The sequence below is a fragment of the Neolamprologus multifasciatus genome, chromosome 3 (genome assembly GCF_963576455.1).
Source record: "Neolamprologus multifasciatus chromosome 3, fNeoMul1.2, whole genome shotgun sequence".
NCBI lineage: Eukaryota > Metazoa > Chordata > Actinopteri > Cichliformes > Cichlidae > Neolamprologus > Neolamprologus multifasciatus.
Genome location: NC_140441.1, coordinates 10,001 through 24,721, shown reverse-complemented (window position 1 = coordinate 24,721; position 14,721 = coordinate 10,001). Strand labels below are relative to the sequence as shown.

The 14,721-nt window shown below is 46.7% G+C and overlaps 1 protein-coding gene across 1 annotated transcript; it reads left to right on the top strand.

Annotated features, from left to right (window-relative positions):
- Window positions 1-205: 205 nt before the first annotated feature.
- Window positions 206-11,001, top strand: LOC146520900 (high mobility group protein B2-like). Its single transcript, XM_085153755.1, has 5 exons — window positions 206-358; window positions 1,852-2,010; window positions 8,151-8,302; window positions 8,628-8,802; window positions 10,114-11,001. The coding sequence occupies exons 2-5, from the start codon at window positions 1,861-1,863 to the stop codon at window positions 10,237-10,239; spliced, it is 603 nt and encodes a 200-aa protein (XP_085009881.1). The 5' UTR covers window positions 206-358; window positions 1,852-1,860; the 3' UTR covers window positions 10,240-11,001.
- Window positions 11,002-14,721: the final 3,720 nt, after the last annotated feature.

The window sequence follows — 14,721 nt, the reverse complement described above, 5'->3', positions numbered from 1 at the left end:
ATGGAGGCTCTAGAACTTAGCCCCGCCCTGTTTATGTGTAGAATTCCCGCCCTGGTAGCATCGCTCTGCGGGCGGAACCTTGTGGCACAACTGGATTTGACTAACAGTGCCTATAACCAATCAGAGATCGGTATTAAGACGAGCTCCGCCCATGTTTGCAAACAGTGTCCCGCCCCCTCAATAGGAATGACCAACGGGGGCGTTGCTGGTGGGTGGAGCCTGTCTCAGGCTCGACCCAGTTTGAAAGTGAACCAACGGCTCCAGTCGCAGCTTCAACCCCAAACAACAACAAGAACCCGAGACCCGGAGAACCAGACTCGGTCCAGTCCGTTTCACCTACAGCCGGCCCTCTTGACGAGTGAGTACCCCGATCGGCCTTCCACCGCGGGGCTGCGGTAAAATAGCAGTGTATTTGAGCCGGAGATGAGCTGGATGTGCCGGGCATCTTGTTTCTGATGTGCGGGCATCCAGAGAGAAAAGATCCGGGATAATAGCTGGAAAACGGGAATAAAATGTCCGCTTTGACGGTGGCAGCCTGGCGGTGGTGGGATGTGGTGTCCTTCCCGGTCCTTTGTGTGCTCCCTCTCGGAGGACTGATCCAGACATGTTGTTGTAAACACGAAACGCCCATTTTGGAGTATGAATGCCAGGAAATAGCCTGACCCCGTCTATTTAACGCTGACCTCTCCGATGCATAGACGGACCCCTTCGTTAAAAATGCGCAGCAGACGTAGAGACTGTGTGTTTCCATTGCAGCACCGCCCGTATCAGCATTACCGGCGGTGCTTTGGGATAAATGTGTCCGTGAATCACCGGAGAGCCCCGCGGTGCTCCCTGCAACCTCTCCGCCGGTTTACGGGGACTGTGAGCGACTGTTAGCCGGTTAGCCGCTGCTAGCAGAGGGGGATGGGGCGGCTAGCTCCGCAGAGGGCGGGAAGCAAATGGTGGTCCATTGTTCTGAGAAGCTAGCGTGGCTAGGCTAACCGCAGCGGCCGCAGATCAGCGCGAGTCCCGGATACTCGCCTCCATCCGCCCCAGCGAGGCTCTCACACCTCCAGCCCGGGGCGTACAGCGGGTACCGGGCTCCGTAGGGAGCTTCCAGCGCGGACAGAAGGAGGAGAGGCTGCCGGAGGGCCTCCCTCTGCCCGGCAGAGAAAATGGAGCCCGTCTGCTGCCTTTGTTATTCACAACGAGGCCCAACGGGGTGCTGTTACCGGACATTTACCGTTAAATACGGGCTCATACCGGCGGAATATAACCGGTTTATGGGTTAAAGTCACAGCGTGAAGAACAGCAGACTCACGGGTTAAAAGGTCATTGCACACAAACGTGTTTAAAGCTGAAATAAAGGTTAAATCCAGTCTGACAGCTCATCGTTATTGTGTCAGTGATGTTTGATCCTCTGTTAGAGCTGTCAGGAACAAAAACACCCATTAATAACCCCGATCAGCTCCTCTGATCAGGTATTATCAATAACATGGACCCACAGTGTCCGACCATCAGATTTCTCTGTGATAAGTTTAATATTTGATGGTCAGTAATCACACAGTCATCAATGAATCAGCTGCTGATCACAGTGATCAATAATCACCACCAGCACACTGAATGTAATGTAAAATAAACCCATGTTTCATTACTGATTAAACTATATCACAGCAGGGGTCAGAGGTCAAGTGCCACCCCCGTGTCTTAGTATTTACTGACAGGTCAAAGTTGAATTGTGAGTGAATAGAAACGTCCTTTACTATCATTGTACGTGTACAACAACATTATGGACCAAGTCTATAAATGAATAATGTCTGCAGCACTGCCTCAGCTCTCTCTCACTCTTCTTCTGTGGTGGTTTTTCAGGCCGCCACTATGATGCGTAAAGACATCAACAAGCCGAAGGGGAAGACGTCGGCGTACGCCTTCTTCGTGCAGACGTGTCGAGAGGAGCACCGCAAGAAGAACCCCGAGCAGTCGGTCAACTTCGCCGAGTTCTCCAAGAAGTGCTCCGAGAGGTGGAAGGTGAGGGGGGGTGGGGGGGGGGGCGGCTGCAGGTACCTGGTTAGGACCTGGTCACGTGACCACCTGACCCATCAGTGTGTAACAGCTCACCTACCTGTGTTGTCCAATCAGGACACAGTAAGCTGCAGCTCCAGCTGTTTGACTGGTTTCCGTGGTTATAGTGGGAGCTATAAAGAGTTGTCATGGTGATCCTGTGCAGCACCAGTCACAGACTTACAGTGTAAACTCATTCAAACCTTTGGCAGGTTAACAGGCTGTGTGAGCAGAGTCTATGTTCTGTGTGAGCTTCCAGCCTCACAGCACAAACACTCTAAACTGCAGAGGAGCACAGGCTGTATAAAACCACAGCTCAGTGTTGAGGACTGATGTTCACTCTGAGGCAGCAGAAACACCTGCTTACAGTCAGCACAGACTCAGAGGATCATCCTGCTTCACACTGAGCTGTGAAGGACTGTGTCAGTGACATCACCTGCACAGGTGGATCGGCCTCTGACCTGTTTGTTATATGTCACATACAGAGAGGTGAATTAGTGGAGTCATCACTCAGCATGTCTGTGGCTGAGAGCTGCAGGCCACAGCAGAGCTGCTCATGATGTCACACCGACACGTGTGACATCATGAGCAGCTCCAGGATCACTGCTGTGCTCTTCATCACTCCAGTGTTGGGCAAGTTACTGGAAAAAAGTCATCAGTAACTAATTACTGATTACTTCCCCAAAAAGTAATCCTGTTACTTTACTGATTACTTATTTTCAAAAGTAATTAATTACTTAGTTACTTTTTAAAAACACGATCTACCACCTGAATAGGTGATAAAGCGATATATTTTTCAGCCCAATTCTACTTTTTCTACATAATCATCATACAAAATGTAATCAAATGGAAAAGTCTCTTTTTAAAACTTGTTTTATTAGTTTTAATCTTTTAACTTTATGCATCAAGCAAACATTTAATTATCTGCAACATTCTCTGACTGGAAGAAATTAGTTTAACATTTAAACCTATTTTCTGCACATTCCAGCACATAAAATAAAATATTTTGTGTGTTTACACTCAGTCTTTCAAATAGATGCAAGTAAAACACAGCAGAAAATAAATAAAGTCAAAGACTAGCGGTCCTGTTGCTCTATTTTCACCTGTAAAGCAGGAGTGGGGCAGGCGGAGGGTTACCCTGGTGCAGGTGTGCAGCGGTCAGTGGAAGAATCCGCGAGTTTCTCTGTGAGTTTCCCATTACGTCGTAGCTACTCGGTGCTTGCTCGGAAGTTTAGGGTTTTTTTCGCTGTAAAAAGAAGTTTTCTTCCCACGCACAACGGACACTAATGTTTTTGTCACTTTTTATGGAATCAAACTCAAAGTAAGGTCAGTACTTCCACGCTTTAAACGCTGCACGCTCATACTCTCTCTGCACTCGATATATGATCCATTGTTGATCTGCACACAGCTGTTGTCACCAACGTCGCACTCGCTTACGTCACTGTCATGAGACATTCTTGCAAAAAAAATCACGGTTTTAGTAACGCAGTAACGCAGCGTTCCTACGGGAAAGTAACAGTAATCTAATTACTGTTTTTGCTATAGTAATTCCTCACTTTACTCGTTACATGAAAAAAGTAATCAGATTACTGCCCATCTCTGCTCAGTACAACAGCTCAGACCCCTCCACACGGTCACAGCATCATGAGTACCCACTGTAACATGACAGTCAGGATAATTACAGTAAGTGAAACAATGAAATGTGAATTCGAGCATAAATCCATCAGAACACATGCACAGCGTGGTGAATGGTTCTTATAGAGCTGCTCAGTCTGAGCACTCAGCACAGTCAGTCTGTCAGCAGAGCAGAGATGTGATTGGTTATGAATCAGAGCTGCTGTGTGTTTGTGGTCTGTACTGTCCCGTCTGTCTGCTGGACTGTAATGTGCTCCTACTACCAGGAGGTGGCAGCAGTGCACACAGCAGCTGTTTGAGGAACACGTAGATGTCTGCGTGATGTCTGAGAGAGCAGGGCTGTGTTCCTAAACTCCGTCCTGTCTCCTTTTCCTCATCGAGGTCACAAGTGGACTTGGAGTTAGGAAACAGAAAAGGAAGCGTTATGGTCGCCTCCCCTGAACGTGACGTCAGAGGATTTACAAAATGCTGGTCTTACCCAGGGCGGGTCACGATAAAACCATTTTAACGATGGTTAAAATGGTTTTACTTAATGGTCACTTTCAGGAGGAGAATATTTCCATGAACCACGTGTGATTAAAGCGTCTGATGCACAGTTTACTGAAGAATCTCCAACAGTGAAATACTGCAGTCTGCTGTGGCTGTGCTGCTGGGACTGTTAGGACCACAGGTGTGTCAGAGTTAAAGCTCTGTCCTCACACTGAGTCAGTTATTGCTCCTCTGTGCATTTTGCTGAAACAGCAGAAATGAGTTCTCAGCAGTGCTCACAGAGCCACATCTCTCTGTGAGCACTGAAGCAAAGTGTCTGAAAACACAGCTGTTAGTGTCCATCCACAATTATCCGGGGCCGGGTCGCTGGGCAGCAGCCTAAGCAGAGAAGCCCAGACCTCCACCTCCTCCAGCTTGTCCGGGGGAACACCAAGAGTCCCCAGGTGGAGCCCCTCAAGCACCCCACCATGGGTTGCTGAGAACGTACGTCGAGGCGAGCCTGACTATATTTAGCTGGTACCTCTCAACTTAACGCACTAATTAAGGCTCCTTCCCCACCACAGAGGTGACCGTGTCCTAATGCTAGTTTTGGTAACTGGGGGTCGGTCTGCCAGGGTCTCCACCCTTGGCTGCTGCACAGCAGACGCTGCACAGCCCGTAAAAGCCCACCCTCCTGGGCCGGGCTCCAGGATGGGTCCCCGGTAACCCTATCCTGTTCCCTAGTTCTTACACTCATAGGGGTTTTTGAATCTTTGTCTGACCCTCACCCAGGACAAAATTTGCCACGGTGACCCTACTCGGGGACAAAAAAGCCCCTGGGATCCCTCGGACACACAAACACCTCCACCACGATAAGGTAGCGATTCACAGAGGGGCTCGTTAGCGTGATGGATCAATTAAAGTCATGAGTCACAGTCACACAGTTACAGGCTCTCAGCCAACAGATAATCATGAGCTCTCCTCTGACAAACCCTGACTCCACCTGAGCCTCCATCCTCAGGACCGTTTGCTCAGGGCCCAGAGGTTTGGGACACAACAACATCTGGATGCATGAGTGAAACTTGCAGTCCTGAGCATCAGTCAGCACGGTCAGTGTGAGCTGAGATCACATGTTCAGGGCTCGCAAAATCGCTAGCCCGACGTCCCGGGGCTAGCGATTTCTCCAGTCGGGCTACCAAAATCTATCTCTGCCCTGCCCGTCGGGCTATCTTATGCCGGGCTCACACTGTGCGATTTTGTCAGTCGCGCGATTCAGCTCCTGCTCAAACTGCACGATTGACTCGCAGGGGTTAAAAGTTCGTAGGTCACGATGCAGGTCTCACACTATACGGCCCGATGCTCTGATGCGACCCGAGTGCTCACACTGTGCGTCCATAAAATGAAGGTTATAACAGAAATTCTGTCGCTCGCTCTCCCTCTCTGTCTTTCACTCACACAGACACGCACACCACCGCCATCAACTTTGTGTGAGAAACTGCGGCGACACCCTCACGACGGTCGCGACCAAGCGATTGATGATCGGGAGCTGGTCGTGAGGTGTTAATCGCTTCTCGTTACCCCACGTATACTACACGACGCACGATGAAGGCCAAAATCGGGCCGATCGCCAAAACGGTCGCACGACTCAAAAATCGGCTCAAAATGGGCCAAAAATCGCACAGTGTGAGCCCGGCAATAGGAAGGAAAAATATATGTCAATGCTTTTGCATTCTTTCGGAAATGCATCTGGGTAATTATGTCATTGGCATCGGTGAGCCAGAATTTGCGCTTGTTTTTTGCTTTCACTTTGCAATCGCGTGAACTGTGTATAGAGAGCGACAGCACTGACTGGTGAGTGATGATAATTTGCACCAATTCCTCTGACATCATCTTATCAATCGTTAGCTTACTATGCAAACATGACAAGTGAAATCTCCCGCAGCTTAAACATGTGAGAGGTTGATCGCAGAGAATCGCTGAGCGTTATGTGAGTGCGCGTGTAAAAGCAGCAGGATATATATTTTAGTTCTGCTGAGCCAAATAAGACAGGTCAGGGTGAAGAAGTGACAGCCAAAGAAAAGCTTACCACAAAACGGAAAAGTTATGACAAATCAGACTATAAGGCAAAAAGAAAGTGCAGCTTTATGGTTTCATGGACAAAAGAATTTCTGTGGCTGCAATATGACGAGCTAAATAACCAGGGCTGCACATAAGTGGTCCGCAGGTGCGCATTCACTGTCAAAATAAAAAGAGCGCACAAGATAAGAAGTTGCAACGCGTGTTTGCGTACATAAGATTTTCAGGAGGAGGACAGACTTTTGTTTAGAACTCTTAAAGATGTCGAAGAAGCTCCTTTAAGCAGTTACTGTGATGTTCCTCCACCTCCAAAGAAATGTCAGAAGGAGTCCGAACCACAAAGAAGCGTATTCTAGGAAAAGTGGTTGCAGGAGGTGAGCTGGCTTCAAACAAACGATGAACGCACAGAGAGGTGGTGCAGAATGTGCCGTGAAAACCCCACTCTAGGACAAAAACAGCCTTTATATGGATGCAAACGCGCGCTGCAACTTCTTATCTGGTGCGCGTCTTTTATTTTGACAGCGAATGCGCACATGCAGACCACTTATGTGCAGCCGTGTAAATAACATAATGTTCTGCTGGGTGTGTTGTTGGTTTTCCCTCGATTTCTGAGTCGACTAGCGCCTTTGTTACTGGGACCAGTGATTTTAAGAAAGGCCCCCATTAGAACCCATGAGAAATGCATTATTGCTCAGTCTGCAATATCTTTCCCAGAACCAACACCAATTGCAAATAACATACTTAAAATAAACCTGAGACATCTGTTTAGATCAGCGTTGCAAAGAGTGAACTACCACTGGCACAATTTAGCAGTCTTTGCAAACTTCAAAAGCAAATGTCCTCGATCTTGGTTCCACTTGCCTCTTACCTGTGACTTCAGTGGAAATTTCAAATTCAGGATCTGACACAGACTGATTCATGTCCTACACAGTTCTTACAAGTTCATAGAAATTTCTGTTCAATTTGAACCAAGTATTTGAGTTGATGATTGTAATTTTTATACAATGTTGTAATTTGTGTTTTTTTGATTGTTTTGTTTCCTTTACAATATTATACTTTAATGTATAATATTGTAAAGGAAACAAAACAGGAAACAAAGCATCAATGAAAAAAATTGCTCTCTTTTTTATTCGGGCTACTAAAATTTATTTTGGGCTACCAAAAACTGAAGAGTCCCTGCCCGAAGGGCTACCAGGGATTTTGAAATTTTGCGAGCCCTGATGTTCTTCTTCAATGGATGAAGGAGCTCAGAGGAGCTCAGGGCCTCACACAGGGCTGAGGAGGTCTACGAGCAGCTAACAGTACTCTGTGTGTGTGTGTGTGTGTGTGTGTGTGTGTGTGTGTGTGTGGAGGTGTAAACTGTCAGGGACAGAAACAGTTCAACCCTTAATGTAAGCATGAGACTGAGCTCCACAGAACAACGTGATCACTTCCTGTGTGCTGGACTCTACATCATGTGAGCACTTTAGTTAAACACATCTGGTCAGGTTTGAGGAGCTCACGCTCTCCTGTTATTAAAGTCTAAAGACTGTGTGCTGGTCACATGACTGGATTATTCCCGTGTTTCATTCCAGTGTGGACAAAGCTCTGAAACAGGGACTGATAACAGCTGTAACATCTGCAGCACAGAGCCACTGCAGTGAACCTGCAGGCAGTCGCTGATCAGTGCTTGACTGCAGCTCAGGTCAAACCCTGAGACAGATGTGTGCAGCTGTGGTTGAAGCAGACAGGTGCAGCTGCTGTTATCTACTGATGGAAGCATCTGGATTCCAGCTGTGTTCAACTGTCCGTCTGCAGCTGGTCCCAGCAGGAAAACTGGTCCTCTCCCTGTATCGATTCTGTATTATTCTGCATTGTTTTCTGTAAGTGTGACCCAGAGAGTTCAAAGGTCAGAGGTCACACACTGACTGTCTGCTCTCTTCCTCCAGGCTCTGTCTCCCAGTGATAAGAAGTGTTTCGAGGACATGGCCAAAGCCGACAAGGTGCGCTACAACCGTGAGATGAAAGACTACGTCCCCCCCAAAGGCTTTGGAAAGAGGGGCCGCAAGAGGAAAGACCCCAACGCCCCCAAAAGACCCCCGTAAGACCCCAAACACACTCTGAAGGTCCAGGTAGCACCTGACACACCCGATGTACTGACTAAAGACCCCAAACACACTGTGAGTCTGTGTTTTGAGAGTGCCAGCAGGGGGCAGCACAGAGCTGCTCATGTTTGAGTTCAGACACAGAGGCAGATCCTGGATCATCTGGACTCTGCTCATGCTTCCAGTGTCTGAGCTGCTCTCTGACAGTGGTTAATAATAACAGCTGTACAGTGAGCAGCTCTCTGTGTTACAGGTTAAACTCATGTTTCCATTTCAGACTCACACAGACCTGCCTCTGACCTGTAGCCTGTCTGTCTGCAGGTCTGCGTTCTTCGTGTTCTGCAGTGAGTACCGTCCCAGTGTGAAGCAGCAGTATCCTGGGCTGTCTATAGGAGACTGTGCCAAGAAGCTGGGCGAGATGTGGAGCAAGCTGTCCCAGTCTGAGAAGCAGCCGTACGAGGAGAAGGCCCAGAAGCTACGAGAGAAATACGACCGGGTGAGGCTCAGTCACACAGACGGGTCACAGACAGGTCAGAGGGTATGAACCAGTCACAGTGTGTGATACAGGCAGGTATGAAGGGTGTGACGAGCCCAGAGTACATCTAGTCCTCAGAAACATCAGCCTCTGTTCTCCTAACCCTCTGTACTGCATGGTTCCTCTAATCTGTGCATAAAAACATGATACTTTAACACGTTTGAATACTTTTAAACTACATTTTGACCCCAGAGTCAGAGTCTGGCTGTCAGTCAGCTGGTTACCACATGTACTCTGGAGGAGGCTGTCAAACTGTGTGACAGGAGTTAAATACAAGTCAGTAACAACGCTAACTGATGACTGTTAGCTGCTCTTAGCCTCTGTTAGAGGGAGTTTCTTTGAAGTGTATCTAACGTGGTTACAATTGGACTCCTGGTGATTAAACTGATACAATGTAAGAATAGGAAAGTGTGTTTTAGGACAGTCCAGCCTGACATTAGCTGGATGATGTTAGCTTATAACCAGCTGCTGTTGTTGTTTAGCTGCTTTTGTCAGCTGTTTGGAGACTGGAGGGTCACATGTCCAATCATGTTCGAGCCCTGATGTCAGCTCTGCAGGTGAGGCTGAGGAGGATGGAAACATGTACCCATGTTAAATGATCACATATAGTTTGAGCTGTGGGTGATCTTCAACACATAACTGACACGTTCCAGCAGGTTTTAGATAAACTGAGCGTTCATCTGATTTCCTCTTTATTTCAGGCTTCTAGCATTTTCTGTGTGGTACGGACGTTCAAAGTAGGGTTGTGTATTTTAATATTTCACCACCAGGTGGCAGTGAAACTGATTCATAGACTGAGATCCTCCAGGTCCAGCCTTCAGTCTGATGCTGCTGCTGAGCAGATGGGTCCTTCATTCATACAGTTAGCCTTACAACAGACAAATAAATACATGGAGAAATGTGTAAAACATTAAAGTTTACTGAGCGTGTGCACTGAGGTCTCTGTCAGGCTTTTATTTTGTAAACCTTTACTGAGCGTGTGCACTGAGGTCTCTGTCAGGCTTTTATTTTGTAATCCTTTACTGAGCGCGTGCACTGAGGTCTCTGTCAGGCTTTTATTTTGTAATCCTTTACTGAGCGTGTGCACTGAGGTCTCTGTCAGGCTTTTATTTTGTAAACCTTTACTGAGCGCGTGCACTGAGGTCTCTGTCAGGCTTTTATTTTGTAATCCTTTACTGAGCGTGTGCACTGAGGTCTCTGTCAGGCTTTTATTTTGTAATCCTTTAGTGAGTGTGTTGCCACAGAGGATAAACTGCTTCCTGTGTGTTTCAGGACATGGTGGCGTACCGCGGCGGCGGCACGTATGCCAGGAACCCCAGCTCTTCAGCTCAGGGAGGAGAAGAGGAGGACGAGGATGAGGGCGAGGATGAAGAGGAGGAGGAGGACGATGACGAGTAGAGACGAAGAGCTGCAGCTGGGAGAGAGAGTGTTAGAGAGAGAGTGAAACAGGTGTGTGTGTTTCAGAGTACAGGTCAGGGGGCGGAGCCTCACAGCAGGAGTGTCTACGTTTCAGAGACTTCCTGTTCCTCTGTTAGGGTGTGTTTGTAAACACCGTCCCCCTCTGATAGAAACAAGGTTCCACCTGACAGGAAGCACACTAACACTTCCTGCTGCAGCTGATGGCAGGGACAGAAGAAGAAGAGACAGGTGAGAGGTCAGAGGTTAACAGCTGCTTCTGTATAGATCACATGACTCCATCAGTGCGTCTGACAGCATCACCTGGGTACAGACGTTTATTTAAACAGCCTCAGCCTGACTCACAGGTCACATGACCACAGGAGTCATGTGACTGAGTGTCGGTGCTGGTGACACAGAGGGAGGCGGAGTGCTCTGAAACACACACACTGGACCACAGAGAGAGTGTGTGTGTCACTGAGTGTGTGAGAACAGGGTGTGTGTGTCTTTACAGTAACGTGTGTGTGTGTGAGGTCATCAGATGTTAAACTGTCCCACAGCAGAGGACAGTACAGTAACCCCCCTCCTCTCACTGTTACCATGGTTACCCCTGCACCCTCCACCCCTCCTGTGTGTTACCATGGAAACCCCCGCCCCCTTCATCATCATGTTGTTTTTATGTTGTGGACGTTTTTGTTCTTCGTTCACTGTCAGAGTAGAAACTTCAACTTTTATAATAAAACAACCACCTGAGGGAAAAACCCACCCGGAGTCTGTGCTTACTCGCCGCCGCCCACCTGGACTCACACACACTCACACACACACACACCTGTGATCTGTGAACATGCAGCCAGGTCTCTTCAGCAGGATAAACTCCTCATCCTCACTGTTTGTGAGAGACTCACACAGCGCCTTGACTGTTGGGAACGGAGCCTGTCCTGCAGATGTTACGTCATAACTCCAGAGGTTAGACCTGTCAGAGTGCTGCTACTAAAAAGTCCCAACGATATAAAATAGGTTTATATAAAATCTAAAACTTGAGAGCCCTGCTCTGATATCCTTAAGACATCCTGACACAGGCCTGAGGGGTCATTCTGTTTAAATCTCAGGTACATGTGACAGTCACCTGCATACAAATGAAATGTTTTTAATAATAAGGCCGAGGGGAAGTCAATAAATACTAATAAGAACGGCCTGAGGATGGACCCTTGAGGTACACCACACAGGAACCAGTTTATCAACAGAGACAAACTTCTGTCAGACAGATGTGGCTTCAGTCACTCTGAGGCAGCTCCTCTAATGACAGCAATACTGTGATGTACTGTCAGAATCTGCTGTGGCATCTAAAAGTATTACAGTCACAAAAGTCAGTGGTTAATAAAAACTGATACAAGTGCAAACTGTACTGTGAATACTTTAAACCTGACTGAAATACCTCAACAATTCTGAGTTTAAAGAAAACAGGGTTCAGTGATTTTAAAGGTCAACCTGCGGTTAACTCTTTACCTCAGCTGGTAAACACACTGATGATTTAAACTAGTGTTGGTCTTATCAACAGATCACATGACATTTGTGTTTTAGCCTATACAGTTATGGTTTCTGTCCTTATTTAGTTAAAGTTACTGTTAGTTATGAGTCCCTCCTACAGGTAATACCTGCAGGAACTGTACTTTGTTTCTCAAACCTCCTACAGCTGACTGCCTTCAGTGTGGACGTCCTTTCTTGATACGGTGTTCATCACAGTCCGTGACTTTCCTCGGGGTCCTTTTGTGTGTATTTGTGTTTCGTTCTGAGAGAAATGATCAGCTGTAAGATCCTTGGTACACCTGACAGATGCGTTCACACCTCCATCACCAGCTGTTTGACCTGCAGCTGCAGCGAGCACATCCAACAAACTAACAGTGAGCCCATGTGGGATGCACTCCACATGGAGCAGGTCATCTAAACAGAAGGTCGGTGGTTTGATTCCTGCCTGCATGTCAAACAGAGTGAATGTTGAAAAGCTCTTACGTGTAGTGTGCGAGGCATGTTGTATACAGTGCTTTGATTGGTTGAGTAGGACAGTGCTGTACCAGTCCATGCTGAGAGGCAGGTGTAGCACTTATTAATGTCATATGACGTCCATATGAAGCGTGTGCAGTAGCATCACTCTATGGGAGCATTTTACTTTGGAATAATCTGTTCAAAGGTCCCTGCACCTCACTGACACTACATGCATCACAACAAGCTGACCTCTGCATCCACCAGTTTGTTTGCAGGTGTGATTTCAGAAACAGTCGGCTTGTTGGCAGTCTCCCAGGATTGTTGTTCCCGCCTCTTTACTTTCTGTTTTTGTTACTTTGTAAGGTAAAGACCCTACAATAGTACAAAGCTGAGTCTCTGGCTATGAGTCCACTTACCAGCCTGTTCCATAAGCTTGGTCTACAGGGGAAAGAAGCTGTGGCCAAAGCCCTGGCTCCACACATCAGGATCCAAAACCAAGACTGAGCAGTGTGCCACCATCACCTGTAGAATGTCACAGCCTGGTGTCAACACAAGTAACGGAGACATTTCATTGGCCACACCCACATCAACAGGCGCAATAACAGGACTAATGGTTGGGAAAAGACAAGTGGTGGTGACAGTGGACTCTTCTCTGTGCTTGTCCTGCTAGACCTCAGTGCAGTAAAAAAGAAAGTGGTGGATCTATGTTTCTGAGTGTGGGGCCATCAAGAGGCCACAGTATTCATAGAGGGGCCAAGTATTGCTCCAACAGCATGTACAATGCTCATTCTAACTGCTGCTTCCTTCTTATTTCTTTGTATACATGCAGCTCACACTCGACTGTGACTCCTGACCGTGTTTATGGGCCAAATGTTTTGTTCTTTACATTGTCTTTCTTCTATATAATTGTTAAACATTTAATAAATATGTCTACATACGAATGACTTTCAGGATCTTGCTCTGCTGCAGCATTTCTCTGGAGATGTTCAGGGGCAGGTCAGGTGGCAGAGCAGGTCAGCCACTAATCAGAAGGTCGGTGGTTCAATCCCAGGCTGCCTCCTGGCTGCATGCCAAATATCCTTGGGCAAGATACTAACCCCATATTTGCCTACTGGTGGTGGTCAGAGGGCCCAGTGGCGCCAGTGTCCGGCAGCCTCGCCTCTGTCAGTGCGCCCCAGGGCAGCTGTGGCTACAATGTAGCTTGCCATCCCCAGTGTGTGAATGTGTGTGTGAATGGGTGAATGACTGAATGTAGTGTGAAGCGCTTTGGGGTCCTTAAGGACTAGAAAAGCGCTATACAAATGCAGGCCATTTACCATTTACAAAAAAGATGTTAAAAAAATCAGACATTTCACACAGACACCCAAATGATTTCTGACTGATGAAGGGGGCTGAAGGTTAGGGTTAGGGTTAGGGGTTAGGGTTAGGGGTTAGGGTTAGGGGGTTAGGGGAAGGGGACTGAGCCTGCCACCTCTGTGAGGCAGGAAATGCACGGGCCATCCCTCCCGAAGGAAACCCACCCTGCTGGTTATCACGATTACGGGAAAGCCTCCGCCTTTTCCCGTATCGGACGACGGTCCAATCTGCTGAGGCCATCCGGTCCTCAGTCTTTGGCTAATTTTTGTGTATGTGTTTTCGTGTTGTATGTTTTGTATATTGTTGTAGGTCTTGTGGGTTCGCCTTTGTTATCTAAATAATTATAACTCTTAATTGAGCTTTTATGAGGCGAGATACAAATGAAAAAATTGAAAGAAAAAAGAATAAAGAAAAATTAAAACAAAAGCTTTATTTAATTAATCAAAAACGTTCAAAAAATAGTGTGCCGTACGCGCAACGTTTCAACCCCTCAAGGGTCTTCCTCAGGCGCTTGGCACACAAAAAAACTGCTGCGAAAATGTGGCTGTAATGCACAGTGCTGCGGCTGGTAAGAGATGTTCACTCTCCAATGCTCCAAATCCGAATGAGCTCCTGGCTGACTCCACCTCCTTTTATACCCTTCTGTCTGTGAATGTTTTTGTTTTGTCAATCCCTTTCCAATTCTCCTTTTGTAAAATTTGTATTAACCTCCTGTATGTGAATCCTTTTTACCATTACCATTAAATATGAACTATAAACATTGTACAATAAACTTTTTTAATGTTTTATATTTTTTTACTTTTTTGACTGTATTTATTTTTTGAGAAATAATGTCATGAAATAAACGTTTTTTAACTGTTTTACCATACTATACACCTTTTTTAACACTGATGTTTATGCCCTGTCCTATGAAACTGTTTTTTAAGAAAATATTATTTTGAATACACTGTTTTTAACATTTTACGTGCTTCCACGGTTTTATTAATCAAAATATCATTTTTTATCCAATAAAATTAGGTTTTGCCAATTTTTGTAATGTAGAGAATATCCATGTCCAATTGTAATTTACTGTAAATATTAGGATGAGGGTTTTTGTGTTACGGCCCCCAGGGTAAGATTAAAATTAGGATGGGGGAGGGGGGGGGT